A 14,393-nucleotide genomic window follows, 5' to 3' on the forward strand; every position below is an offset into this window, starting at 1 on the left:
TGATGCTCACTGGGTGACTTTGGGCTAGTCACTAACTCCCAGCCTAACCCACCTCACAGGGTTATTGTGAGGATAAAATGGAGAGGTTTTATTCTCCTCACTTATCTTTTCTGTAAACAGTCCCAGATGTTGTAACCTTTCCTTATAGGGGAGTTGTTTCAGCTCCTTGATCATTTTAGTTGTTCTTTTCTGAAATTTTTCCAACTCTACATTATCCTTTTTTTAGGGGTGGTGTCCAAAACTGCACACAGTATTCCAAGTGTGGTCAAACCACAGATTTATATAAGGGCTGTATGATATTGGCAATTTTATTGTTGTTCCCCTTTCTAATTATGCCTAACATGGAATTTGCCTTTTTCACAGCAGTCAACAATTTCATCGAGCTGTCTACTACAACCCCAAGATCTCTTTCTTGGTCAGTCACCGCTACCTCAAATCCCATCAGTTTATATGTGAAGTTGGGATTTTTTGCCCCAATGTGCATCACTTTACACTTGCTTACAGTGAACCACATTTGCCATTTTGATGCCCATTCTCCCAGTTTGGAGAGATCCTTTTGGAGCTCTTCGCAATCCCTTTTTGTTTTAACCCCTGTAAACAAGTTGGTGTCATCAGCAAACTTGGCCTCCTCACTGCTCACTCCTAATTTGTGACCCTCCCATGTCTGTTTGTGACTTCCCATGTTTTTCCACTGCTTCTTCCATCTTTTCCCTTAATGCAGAAAATCCATTAAGGAGGAAAAGACAAGAATCCGAGACACAGGAAACTCCTCTGCAATACTTGGCTTGGGGAGCATCACAATTGATTCCTCTGAAAAGGTGTCCTCTGGGGGGGGGGGTCAGGACCATTGATTTCAGCGTACAGAACTGCTCTTATTGTGGGTGGCCTGATCGGCCACCCACAGATATGATAAGGAACAATATTTTGTGCATTTTTCCATAGGGGCAAAAAGTCAGTTTTGGGGGCATAGCTAAACTCCCCCTTGTCCAATCTGCCCCAAAATTTGCACATAGATAGCTATGTAAATTTCCAGTAGATTAGCTAGGTTTGGTGCATAATAAAGTTTATTATGGGATGTTATCATGAAAAAAGTAATCACCCCTCACGTAAGGCCTCATGGACTGAGGTTAGCATGCCCTTTGAGATATAGATATGTGGGGAGTTCTTCTAGTGAAAACTGAATCAATGTATAGCCTGCTAACTCCTTTCTTCTTCCTCCTCTTCCCCATAAAAACCAATAGCCTCGTCGTCTTCCTCAGAAAGACCAAAAGGCAGGACGATAGAGCCATCACCACAGCCGGTAACAGCCAAATACCTACTGGCTCAGCTACAGACTTTAATTTTGTATTGTACCTTTCTGTTAGTTAGTTAGTTAGTTAGTTAGTTAGTTAGTTAGTTAGTTAGTTGATGAAACATGAAAAAGAAGATCTATGTCATATGCAGAGGGAGTGTTGACTTTGCAAGTCAATTCAGCAGCTTTTTTCCCCCAAACCCTTTCAGTTTCCAAGCCATAACAACATACTGCTCTATTAAATTCTGCTGTCAAATATAACTGTATTTTTGTGAAAGAATTATATGCATCTCAAGGTGTGTTTTTCCAGCTGACATTGTCACAGGCTGCAGTGACAATGAAGGAAGGTCTCAAATGCACATTCAGCCACAGGCCTCTCAGATTGTGTAAAAAGGGCCTAAGTGGGGGGGCCCATGGCACCCACCAGTCTCCCTGCCCCTCATTGGTTTTATTTTACTTTTTTAGATTAATTTCTTTAAATAACTGAGAGGCTAGCAAAGGGCTGGCCTCTAGCACTATTCTTATTTCCAAGAAGTTGTAGTATAATACATCTGGAAGGGACCAGTTTTGGGCCCAGAGGCATTAGTAAATAAAAATGGTGGGTGTCTGCAGCCCAGTGCTCCATTTTGAAGGGGGCCCAGCAGCCCAAGTAAAAGAAAAAGGTATGCTGAAGGGTGGTAGGGAGTGTCCTGGGGGACTAGAGGGTGTATGTTTGTATGTGGTGGGTGGGTGGGTGTGTTTTGCCTGTGTGTGTATGTAGCTGGTTTGTTTTGGCATGGTATGTATTTTGCTTGGGGTTTGTGTGTATGTATGTTTTGCTTGTGTGTTTTGATGTGTGTTTTACTTGGGGTTTTAATAGGGGTGGTGGGTAGGGGTGTTTTGCCTAATTTTTTGGGTGGGGAGGGTTGGAGTGTGGGGTGGGTGGTGTTAAGTGGGTGTTTTACCTGTGTGTGTTTCCCTATCGCCAGTTTGCCTTCTGTGAAATAGGCAATTGGCAGTTAGGGTTCAGACCACACCTCTGTGCTGTACTCAGTGTATTGACTAAGTTATTCATCTCTGAACCTCATCAGTTTGCCTTCTGTGAAATGGGCACTGTGGCAGAAAACTGTGGGTTCAAAAGAGTTTTTTGGTTTTGAATCTCAGGCCCAACCTCTGCCTTATCTTTAGGTTGTTGTACAGTTACTGTTTTACCAGTTGGCCTTCTGGGAAATGGGTGTTTTGTGACTGGCCAAGCTCCCCCACCAGGGCAGCCAATGAGTGCTCACAACATGCTAAGAATTCCAGATGTGCCTACGAACCCAAAAAGGTTGGGGATCCCAATGTTACACTCTTGTGCAAGATCAGGTGAGCTCAGGGGAGTCTAGGACTAGTCTCTCTCTCTCCCCCTCTGTTTCTGAGTTCTGCTCCACCTTGTCTAGAAGTTGTTGGTTCAAAATAGAAACGCAGGGGTGTTTGTACACTTTCTGGCCTGGAGGAAGGAGACCGCTGTAAGATCTTACCCCAAATTTACTGGGGAGAAGGTTTGGTAGCAATGATATTCAGAGCCCAGAGATGGACCCATAAGATAAGAACAAAGGACTGAGGTGGATCAGCAGTGAGAAGCAGATGCCCATGCAGGCATGAAGGGCGACGAACTGGTGTGATGCCCCAGGCTCTGTTCTATGCCCCAGGCAGAACAGTAGCGGACAGGGTGCCCATAGCTAGGGTACCGAGGGAGGCTGCCAGCAGAAATGACCGGGAAAGGGGCTGTGTGTTCTGCTGCAGCCATCGGTACTCCTCATGCAGGTCGCGCCTTTGTAGTTCGGGCCCAATGTGCTGACGGATGGTCTCGTAGTACTTGTTGATGAATTGGATCTGCAGAGAGAGAGAAGCTGTGTGTAGTGGTGCGTTCTCCCTCTCCACTGCCCTGCCGTCTTTACCCACCCGGCTCCCACACACCTGCTCCAGGGACAGGAGGTTCACATCTATGAGATTCTGTGCGTAGGGCACCAGTGACACCACTTCGAAAGTCAGGAAGGGCTCTCCGGGCACTGGATACTGTAGCAGACAAAGAGAAGGAAGTGCTCATATTTCTTGACGAATTTGGGCCCCAACATGTGAGGGATGTTTAGGCATGGTCATTCGTTGCTCCATTATCATCCTTTTTAAAACCACAGATGTGTTTTGAAACGACCTGTTGAGTGTCATGTTTTGTTTGGTCCTGAAACGGCATTGCCTCTGAAAAGATAGGAATCCTTTTGAGTTATTTACACATGCAAGTTGCCCCTTGAGTAACTTGCTTCTCAGAGGCAATGCCATTTCAGGGCCAAAAGAGACATGATGCTAAATGCATAATTACTAACCACATCTGTGGTAAAAAAAAAAAATGCAGGCACAGGAGGAGGGATTTTCATTGGAACCACAGCACATAGCCCCCACCCCCACCCCCACCCCACCCTCCCTCATGTTGTGGTCCTGATCAACATCACTCCCGAAGCGCACCTACTATTAACTAAAAAACAAATCAGACATGGTGTGTAATGACACATTTTAGCATCACATCTAGCTTGGTCCTCAGTAAGTTCACACATTCAAACTGCCAGTCCTCAAGTTTATGGCGAGCAAGTGCAGAGAAGTCAGATGATGTACATGCCTATGTGAATTCGCTGTGGGAAAATTGCCTTTCTCCCTGGAAAATGCCACATTTACTGCTCACCCATGCTCCAAATATTGTCTTATAAGACCCTCTCCCTTCTTTCAGCATCGCAGCTACTGACAACCATCCCCTGGGTCTTCTTTCCATGTTATTGGCCCTGGTTCAGGGACTATAGGCATTCATGCAAAGGGCAATGTGTGCGCTTCCTTTGATCATGCAGAAAGGCCCCTAGAAAGGTGAGTGGGTGCAGAAGAGACCTCAGGAAAGATGCCAAACCTCCCAAAACCTTCTCCGCGTGTTGCAGAATGTCCACCCGCTAAGGTTGCATCTCAGAGCTTGTGGCCTCACAATGCCCAGCTAGCTGCCTGTGCACAGCACACCGGGACTGGGCACTGTGGCTGGACCAATCAAAGGCAAGGAAGGAGCATCACCTTAGTCTCTGCTTTTACCACGAGTGCAACATCCTCCAGACGGATCCCAAATTCACCATCTCGGTAATAGCCGGGCTCTGGGGGGAGGGAGAGAGCAAGAGCGAGAATGAGACAAGGGATGGAGGAGCAAAGTTCTTGGAATTTGTTTCCAGGCTCCTCCCACTGCCTGGCAAGTCTTCTTTGTAACCTGCCCAGGCTAGTTAGACTATCCAAGATCTTTTGGCACTCAGATTCCTTTGCACCATGAAAGAGTGGCACGGGAGGTTGCTTAATGAACTTCTCAGTCTTAGACTGCCCCCCCCCCCCCCGCCAGCACAGTCTGTGCTCCTTGGAAGACCTTGCATGGGGCAAGCTCTGTGCTAGAGTTACCCCACGTCGGCTAGTGGGAACGGACTCCTAATACCAGGGCTGGGGAACCTCCACGTGCTGAACTACTACTCCCATCATCCCTGATCATGGGCCATGTTGGTTGAGGCTGATGGAAGTAGGAGTCCAACAAGGTCTGGGGGGCAGGGTTCCTCGCCCCTTCTCAGGGCTGGCCCAAGGCATTTTGCTGCCTGAGATGAAGAACAAGATGGTGCCCCCTCCCATCCCGTGTACAAAAGCAGTTGAACCTCATGGGACAGCATCTCTGGCTGCACCTGAAGGCAGCAGGCTATCTTGGGGACTTACCGCAGGCCAGGTGGCACAAGGCTCTCTCCTCTAACCCCTTGCTGCCACCTCCCAGCATCTGCTGCCTGAGGTGACGGCCGCACTCTGCCTTACGGTAGGGCCGGCCCTGCCCTGTGTTATACTCTAGCTCAGCCTTCCCCAATCTGGTGCCCTCCAGACGTGTTGGACTGTAACTCCCAGCATCCCTGACCATTGGCCATGGTGGCTGGGGGTGATGGGAATTACACTCCAATACATATGGAGAGCACCAGGTTGGGGAAGGCTGAGGCAACATGTAAGATGAAATGCTTGACATGATGTCCTCACTCGGGGAGTTTCCCTGCCACGCAAGAGGCAGCCAATGAAGCGGAATGTGGGTGGGGAAACTCACACATAGCATCATACGTAGGGCCTTACTCAATGTTACAGGCGGGAGGAAGGAACTTGGAACTGCGTTCTTCAGAAGCAGCCATCCTGTGTAGTTCCAGCCACTCTCCCCAGTTCAGCAGAACCTCTGCAGCTCCTTTTAGGAAGCTGCTGCCTTAGACCATATAGCTCAGTATATTATGACTGGCGGCAGCTCTCTGGGGTTCGACAGCAGTCTATCCCTCCACCAGGGATTGAACCTGAGACATTCTGCGTGCTAAGCACGTGCTCTTCCACTGAGCTAGCGCTCTACTGTGGAGCTTTCATCTTTTCACCTCCCATCTCTTCACCTACTGCCCTTCCTCTGCATTCCTTCTTCGGGCTGTTTCCTTCCCCTCCATAGTCCCCCCACCCACCCCAAGATCCATTTCCTCCGAAAAACGTTTGCTGGGCCACCTTGAGCTGTTTTTGCAGGTTCGCAGTGACGGAAATAAGCCACGGTGGCGTATTTTCCTCATCCTACGTGCTGGTCACATGCTGGCTGGATTTCCCTAATTACCCTCACTGGCGTAGCTTCTCCTGTTGCCCCAACCTGTGCAGGGGGGGGGGCAGCAACCCCTATATAATCTAACAACATCCACTGAATTATTTGATTGTAGCTCCCCCCTCCCCAATAAGCCACGCTGCCTGAGTTTGGACAACATGGCAAGCCATGCCAGCACGGGTGATTGGGAAAATCCGGCTGGCACGCAATCACCACACGCTGTGGGGTTAACAAGCCGCCGTGGCTTAAGGACATCAGAAAAGCCACGCTGCATCAGACCAAGAGTCCATGTAGTCCAGCATTCTGTTCGCACAGTGGCCAATCGGCTGTATGCAGGAAACCCACAAACAGGACGTGAGTACAACCATACCCTCCCACTGGTTAACCATGTTGCGATCGTGCGAACCGAGTCTCTAGCTTGCTTCCACATTTTCTGCATCTCCAGTTGCCACCCGATTCTTCCATCCCTGTTTTCTTTTGCCAGTCTGTAGCCTCTCCCTCCACACCTGTCTTGTCTGCTTCATTATAGCTTGTAAACCTTTTGGGAGCAGAGGCCTTGTTGCTCCTGTTCTGTACTGCAGGGGTGGGCAGAAGGTAGATCTGGATCTACTAGGAGAGCTCTGGGTGACTTGCAGTGCATCAGCAAGGATTTCTGATTCCCATGATTTCACAATAGCAGCCGCAACACGCTCCATCCCACCCTAAATTAAACTCTGGAAATGAAGACAGCTTGGGGTAACCATGTGTGGATTTTGGTATGGAAGGACTGGGAGCCGTTCTGGTATTCAGAATACCTGGGCTCAGAATTCTTTAATTCTTGGTGCGCCTTTTGCACCAGGGTCCAGTTGGTGGATTTGGGGTGTGAAAGTAGGCCTGACTAGGCCTTGTAAGTAGTTTGGTTTGGTGAAGTGCCTGATGGGACTGTGTATGACCATGAGAAGGTAATTGTAACTTGCTCATAAGCAAGAAATTCCTGTCCACCAAAGTAACTCATCCCTAAAGATAAGAAGGCCGCTGTGCTGATAAGACTGTGCTGAGTACTAATTGGTTTCTGAGCATGCATAGTGTGTTTCTCTTTGTTCTCCAACTTTCAGTCTGTATAAATGCATCCTGTTTTCTTTTCGGGGGTGGGTGGGGGAGACATAGTTTCGTCTGTCTCTTCCACGGCCGCGATGTGCTTTAATACATTTCTGACTGTTCAACCTAACCTGCCTTGGATATTTCCTTAACAGGGGGTTCTAGTACCCCCCCCCCCAATTGGATCCCATAAGCCTGACATCTGTTCGTTCCTGCTGTACAGAACATAGCACACACTGTTGATATGCAACAAGTGCAAAGTAAAATAATTACTAGTATGTTGCAGTCACAAAAAAGGAGTCTCTTGTGACACTTTGGAGAACTTCTTGTGATTTATTGCGGCAGAAGCATTCAAGAGCCAGAACACCCTTCATCAAATGCACCAAGCGTTATCTTCTTTTGGCACATATATCCACGCATGGGTGTACTAGGGGTAGCGGTGGTGGTGCAATTGCAAATGGTGGGACAAATTCCAGAGTAGGAGTAGGAAAAAGAGGAAGAGGAAGAAATAACAGCAAACAGTTTATGGGGGTGGCAGGGGAGCCCATCTGGGTAGGATCAGGGCTTGAGAAGATCAGGTACCACCTACCTATGGAGGTAAACATGCCCTTATCCAAGGGTACATTGTTGGACTGGAAGCCCACAGGCCCTGGAGGTGAGAAGATAAGTTACTGCTGTTGCCAGAACCAGCCCAAGAGGTTTAGCCATCCCAAGCGGCTATATTGCAAGATCTGAGAGCAAGACTCCAGCATTGTCTACAGCATGACAAGGGTGCACTGCTGCAATGCTGTTTGATTGGCACCTGTGAAGCACAGTCCAAGTGGCTACCGAGGCAATAATTAAGATGATGCCTTATACTATTGGTCCTTCAAGCTCAGTCGTGTTGACACCAGCTGGCAGCGGCTCTCCAGGGTTTTCCCCTAACTGGAGATAGCGGAGACTGAAGCTGGGACTTTCTGCAGGCAAAGCAGGTGCCCCGCCATTGATCCAGGCATGGATCCTATGCTTTTCTAGGCTGTGTGGCAGGCAGAAATCCAAGAGGCAAAGCTTTCTTCATCACTATGTTAGCGAAGCTGCCATGGAGTGAGCCAGAGTCTTGCTCCTTCTCTAGCTAGGGCTCGAAAAATTCCTGCCTGAAACTTTCAAGAGCTGATGCCAGCCGGTGCTGATGATACTGGGCTGGAAGGACCGCTGCTCTGACAGTATAAGGCAGCTTCCTATCTGTATGTGTACAGTTTGCAGCAGGGGCGGGCAACCTGTGTGCCTCCACATATTTTGGTGTACAACTCCAGTCACCCTTTCCCATTGGCTTTGCTGGCTAGGGCTGGTGGGAGTTGTAAGCCAGAACATCTGGCGGGCCACAAATAGCCAACCCCCTGGTTTAGCAGGATTGCAGAATTCAGCTTCAGGCACTGGGTTATGTCATAGCACATGTTTCACCATGTTTGTTTTATTAGTTGCTGTCACTGCAGGGCAGAGCAGACGCAGCCCAGCCTGCTCCTGACGCCACTTACACTCGTGAACAGACAAGAAGTTGCCAATGCCATGGCCGGTACCATGGCCGTAGTTGAGCCCAACTTCCCACAGGGGTCGGCGAGCGAGCACTTCCACCACTCTGCCTGAAATGCAAAGGTCGAGTTGTGCAGAGGATTAGCAGGAGAGAACACTTGGGCTTGCCCAGACATTTCCATCCTTCCTTTTCCTTCCCCTCTCTTCCTCCCCTGCCAATGCAAGCCCAGTCTCTGAGAGGACCAGTCTGTTGACCTTGGTATAGGAACAGAAGAAAATCTCTGCTGGATCAGCCCAATGGCCTATTCTGGGGTCTGCAACGTGGTGCCCATCAGCGGAGGCTGGTGGCTCCGATGTCAGCGGGGCAGTGCATCTGCTCCAGGTTTCGGTCAGAGCCAGTCAGAACTCTAAAGGAGCTAGCCGAGGCTGCAGAACCTCAGGCCAGTGTGCCAAATCTGGTGGAGCAATCCAGCTCAGGGGTTGTGTCCCCATGTGGCCACGCCCCCTCTCCTGGCCCCTCCCCTGGTTGTGTGGTGGTATCCTGGGTTCTGTGCATATTTTTCCCATTCTAAAAGCTTGAAATGCTAAGGCCTAGTTACAGGCAGTAAGGCCTAGTTACTGGCAGTAATCCTAAGGCCTAGTTACAGGCAGTAAGGCCTAGTTACTGGCAGTAATCCTAAGGCCTAGTTACTGGCAGTAAGGCCTAGTTACTGGCAGTAATCCTAAGGCCTAGTTACTGGCAGTAAGGCCTAGTTACTGGCAGTAATCCTAAGGCCTAGTTAATGCTAAGGCCTAGTTACTGGTAGTAATGCTAAGGCCTAGTTAATGCTAAGGCCTAGTTACTGGCAGTAATCCTAAGGCCTAGTTACTGGCAGTAAGGCCTAGTTACTGGCAGTAATGCTAAGGCCTAGCTAATGCTAAGGCCTAGTTACTGGCAGTAATGCTAAGGCCTAGTTAATGCTAAGGCCTAGTTACTGGCAGTAATGCTAAGGCCTAGTTAATGCTAAGGCCTAGTTACTGGCAGTAATCCTAAGGGCTAGTTACTGGCAGTAAGGCCTAGTTACTGGCAGTAATCCTAAGGCCTAGTTAATGCTAAGGCCTAGTTACTGGCAGTAATTCTAAGGCCTAGTTAATGCTACGGCCTAGTGACTTGCAGTAAGGCCTAGTTACTGGCAGTAATGCTAAGGCCTAGTTAATGCTAAGGCCTAGTTACTGGCAGTAATGCTAAGGCCTAGTTAATGCTAAGGCCTAGTTACTGGCAGTAATCCTAAGGCCTAGTTAATGCTAAGGCCTAGTTACTGGCAGTAATTCTAAGGCCTAGTTAATGCTAAGGCCTAGTTACTTGCAGTAAGGCCTAGTTACTGGCAGTAATGCTAAGGCCTAGTTAATGCTAAGGCCTAGTTACTGGCAGTAATGCTAAGGCCTAGTTACTGGCAGTAAGGCCTAGTTACTGGCAGTAATGCTAAGGCCGAGTTAATGCTAAGGCCTAGTTACTGGCAGTAATTCTAAGGCCTAGTTAATGCTACGGCCTAGTTACTTGCAGTAAGGCCTAGTTACTGGCAGTAATGCTAAGGCCTAGTTAATGCTAAGGCCTAGTTACTGGCAGTAATCCTAAAGCCTAGTTAATGCTAAGGCCTAGTTACTGGCAGTAATCCTAAGGCCTAGTTAATGCTAAGGCCTAGTTACTGGCAGTAATGCTAAGGCCTAGTTAATGCTAAGGCCTAGTTACTGGCAGTAATCCTAAGGCCTAGTTACTGGCAGTAAGGCCTAGTTACTGGCAGTAATCCTAAGGCCTAGCTAATGCTAAGGCCTAGTTACTGGCAGTAATGCTAAGGCCTAGTTAATGCTAAGGCCTAGTTACTGGCAGTAATCCTAAGGCCTAGTTACTGGCAGTAAGGCCTAGTTACTGGCAGTAATCCTAAGGCCTAGTTAATGCTAAGGCCTAGTTACTGGCAGTAATTCTAAGGCCTAGTTAATGCTACGGCCTAGTTACTTGCAGTAAGGCCTAGTTACTGGCAGTAATGCTAAGGCCTAGTTAATGCTAAGGCCTAGTTACTGGCAGTAATGCTAAGGCCTAGTTAATGCTAAGGCCTAGTTACTGGCAGTAATCCTAAGGCCTAGTTAATGCTAAGGCCTAGTTACTGGCAGTAATCCTAAGGCCTAGTTACTGGCAGTAAGGCCTAGTTACTGGCAGTAATGCTAAGGCCTAGTTAATGCTAAGGCCTAGTTACTGGCAGTAATGCTAAGGCCTAGTTAATGCTAAGGCCTAGTTACTTGCAGTAAGGCCTAGTTACTGGCAGTAATGCTAAGGCCTAGTTAATGCTAAGGCCTAGTTACTGGCAGTAAGGCCTAGTTACTGGCAGTAATGCTAAGGCCTAGTTAATGCTAAGGCCTAGTTACTGGCAGTAATGCTAAGGCCTAGTTAATGCTAAGGCCTAGTTACTGGCAGTAATCCTAAGGCCTAGTTACTGGCAGTAAGGCCTAGTTACTGGCAGTAATGCTAAGGCCTAGTTAATGCTAAGGCCTAGTTACTGACAGTAATCCTAAGGCCTAGTTACTGGCAGTAAGGCCTAGTTACTGGCAGTAATCCTAAGGCCTAGTTAATGCTAAGGCCTAGTTACTGACAGCAAGAGCTTTCTGCTAGAATATGCTGTTATCTTTAGTATTTTGGCCCTGCTGTTTTCCCTTTGGCCTCATTCGAGGCCCATAGGCAAGGATTTGTGTGTGTGAGGCAGTGGTGGTGGGAAGCTCTGAATAGCCGAAACCTCAATATAGCTATCCACATATATTTTAGAGTTATTTAACAAGGGTGTGTGTGTGGAAATCAGTGGTGCTTATCAGTTATCCCAGTGGATATCCCAATTACAGGCATTGGCCAGATGAGCAGAAGGCGAAACCAGTTTAGTTCTGGAGAGCCATTGGAGAGAACGCTGCCTGTATGCTTTCCCTTATACGTCCTCAAATAAAAGGGGCAGAAATGTTCTAAAAAAAGAAAACTGAAATTCAGGGAAAGCGCCCAGAGTATCTCTGAGAGGGACAAACCACTTAAAAGTGATAAGTCTCTTCATGAAAGCTCATAGGAGGAGACAAGAGGGAAGAGGTCAGGATGGAAAGAAAGGGAAACTGGAATATGTAAGGTAATACGTAGCAGCCTCTAAAAATCGGGGTGTTCCAGCCTTCCTCAATCTTGCGCCCTCCAGATGTGTTGGACCGCAACTCCCAGAATTCTCATTCTCATGGAATTTCTGGGAGTTGCCATCCAACACATCTGGGGGGGGCAAAGTTGGGAAAGGCTGGAGAAAACTAGCTTCCAGGCTCTGCCCTCCATAGGGAGAGGACAGGACAAATTGCAGGCAGATGCCTATCTGCACCCAAAGGGCACCCACTACCACCGAAACTAAATTTGGGGAGGAAAAGCCCAGCAGCTGGGCTGGCTTTTCTTGCTCTCCCCAGATCCTCACCTGATGTTCTGGGTGGAAAGACGAGCCGTGACAGGTCAATGTTCCCCATCAGCACCCGTGTGTAGGCTTCCTATGGAGCAGAAGAACAAAGGATGAAATGACACCATGTTTAGGTCAGCCAAATTCACAGAACCTTAGAGCAGGAGGGGTTCTTTGAGGACATCTAGACTATCCCTCAATGCTGGAAATCGATAGAGCATTCGCAACAGCCCACCTTCTGCTTGAAGCTCTCCACTGAGGGCGAGCCTACCACCCTTCTAGGCAATTGGTTCCTGTGAAAGTTTGAGAACTACAGAGGCAAAGGCAAAAAGGTCAGGCTTAGGGGCTTGGGGATTTTGTTGGGAGGGGGTATCCCAAAGACAAGGAGTTTCATTTCCCCAGTTAAGTTTCATTTCTTCAGGTTTGAAACAGTACTTTTGGTTTTGAATGAGGATGGTAGAAGAACCTGAAGAGACAGCAGGAAGAAGAAGCCTAGAGAAGTCTAAGTACAGCTAGGGTAAAGGAACTTGCATTCTGCAACTTTTATTTTTTCTTAATACCTGTTTTATCACTCAGCTGTATTGTGTAAATACCTTTACTAATGATTTGCTTGCTTTAATTTACCAGCAAACTGTTGTGGTGATTAAACCCTGTGTCTACAGTGTCAATCATTCCACGTCTACAGCCTAAACCCCGCATTATTGGAAAGGGGAAGGTAAAAGAAGGAATCTGTGCCTCATTCACAGAAGTGTATTGCTGGGGGTGGGGGTATTGTCTAGATGTCATAGTTGTTTTCCACTCACAACCCCCCATGTTGTCCCACTGCTTCTTCCAACGTTTTTCTTACAGCAGAAAATCCATTCAGGAGAAAACAACAGAATAGCCACACAATGTTTTCTAATTGGTAGTGCTAGGAACCTTATTTTAAGCACCCTTAAAGGGCAGTGCCCAGAACTGGACACAAGACTCCAGATGGTCAGGAGTGCAGAATGAACTGCAAAGGAGCACAGAATGAAGTGGAACTGCACAGGAGTACATAAGGAAATGGAAGTGCACAGGAGTGCACAATGAAGCTATCACTTCCTGTGACTTGGAACCTATGGCCTTTTGGACCAGCCCAGTTCTTTGCTAGCATGGAGAGGATGGTGTTCACAGTGGCTGTGATGGTAAAGGGTCTCTGGTCTTGTATCCATGTGCATCAAAACAACTGCATCTAGGTAAGTGACCATTACATTTCCAGGAAAAGGGCCTGTTCTAGAATTCCACATCTTGAGGGCTCTCCAGTCCAAAAACAGCTCCCACCCAAGCAGGCTTGTCTGCTTATCAGCTCCTCCCATATCAATCTACATACAGGCCAGACCCCAATATGTGCTGTAAGTAGAGACCAGGTAGGTTGCAAGAAGTTCACACAAAGCCATAGCCGCAGGTCACTCTTGTAAGTGAGCTGAACCACATGCTATGGAGAAATAAAAGTTGCAATAAAACAAATCTTGGATGGGGGACACACAGCAGATCTCTCAAGACCTCTCCACTTCCCAGCAGGGGAGCTAACTCACCCAGGGTTCCCTACGTTTTTGTAGACATAATCTCTTGCTTCTTCCTCCCCAAATTAAAATGTTGTTTTTTTTCTCTAGCTGTTGTAAAAGATCACAATCTGTTTTATGAAACCTTCCATGTCCTTGTGTGGCTTGGGAAGCCAGTTGCTGAGCAGGAAGCAGAGTTTCGGTTCAGCACAATGAATTAAAAACCAGTGTACATTTTGAAAAGCGCTACGTGAATCCTTTTGTTCCTGAGGCTATTAGAAAGGCATCTCTCACTTGGTGCCAGTTACAGGCAGAGAGATCTCACATACATGGATTGTACAAGGGAATGAAGACACAGCCTGCTGTGGTTGCTATTGGGGGCTCCTACAGAGAGCAGGGGACGGATTTCAGAGCAAGTCAGCAGAGTGATTATGTCCAAGGTGAACTCATCCCGACACACTTGGGAGCCACCTGCTATGCCAAGGCTGTCTTGATGGCAGTGAAATAAAAGAAGGGCAAAGGAACTCAGGGATGACCTGGGGAAAAGACAGCAGCTGGAAAGCAAGAACGCTGGGCCCACTACTGTCCCTGAGCCCTCAGGTGTGCAATCCAGGTGTGTGTGGGAATACGCATTACCTTCTCCAAAGCTGTGGGCTCCCCCCAGTGGACAGTCCGGGTTATGTCTGTTGTTCCATCGCTGCCAGAGAAAGAGAAGGAAGGGCAAAGGGAGGATTGTCAGGTGCTGTTCAGCAGACGGAACTACTCCATTCACTTAGCCCCAGAGTCATGGCGGGTCTATCAGTGGATCACCTGGCAGGTTCTTGAGCGAGGCAGCAATTCTTGCTCTACATCAGCTTTCCCCAACATGGCACCCTGCCGATGTTTTTGGACTGCAACTCCTATCAGCCCCAGCCCACAGCACAAAT

General features: G+C 48.1%; 1 protein-coding gene across 4 annotated transcripts in view; it reads right to left on the reverse strand.

Annotated features, from left to right (window-relative positions):
- Nucleotides 1–1,675: 1,675 nt before the first annotated feature.
- XPNPEP2 (X-prolyl aminopeptidase 2) overlaps nucleotides 1,676–14,393 on the reverse strand; it is a 68,764-nt gene continuing 56,046 nt past the window's right edge. For 3 of the 4 annotated variants that reach the window (XM_084813939.1, XM_084813938.1, XM_084813940.1), the window contains exons 15-21: nucleotides 14,104–14,164; nucleotides 11,966–12,035; nucleotides 8,510–8,614; nucleotides 7,585–7,644; nucleotides 4,358–4,434; nucleotides 3,230–3,328; nucleotides 1,676–3,145 (exon numbers count right to left, since the gene is read on the reverse strand). In XM_084813939.1, coding sequence (XP_084670065.1) covers nucleotides 2,951–3,145; nucleotides 3,230–3,328; nucleotides 4,358–4,434; nucleotides 7,585–7,644; nucleotides 8,510–8,614; nucleotides 11,966–12,035; nucleotides 14,104–14,164 — 667 coding nt within the window. In that variant the 3' untranslated portion in view covers nucleotides 1,676–2,950. Of the gene's footprint in view, nucleotides 3,146–3,229; nucleotides 3,329–4,357; nucleotides 4,435–7,584; nucleotides 7,645–8,410; nucleotides 8,615–11,965; nucleotides 12,036–14,103; nucleotides 14,165–14,393 lie in introns of those variants that run through there. The other variant, XM_084813941.1, reaches the window with a different exon arrangement.

Source organism: Heloderma suspectum, chromosome 9 (assembly GCF_057233095.1).
Source record: "Heloderma suspectum isolate Gila_16-S chromosome 9, 16-S_ref, whole genome shotgun sequence".
Lineage (NCBI taxonomy): Eukaryota > Metazoa > Chordata > Lepidosauria > Squamata > Helodermatidae > Heloderma > Heloderma suspectum.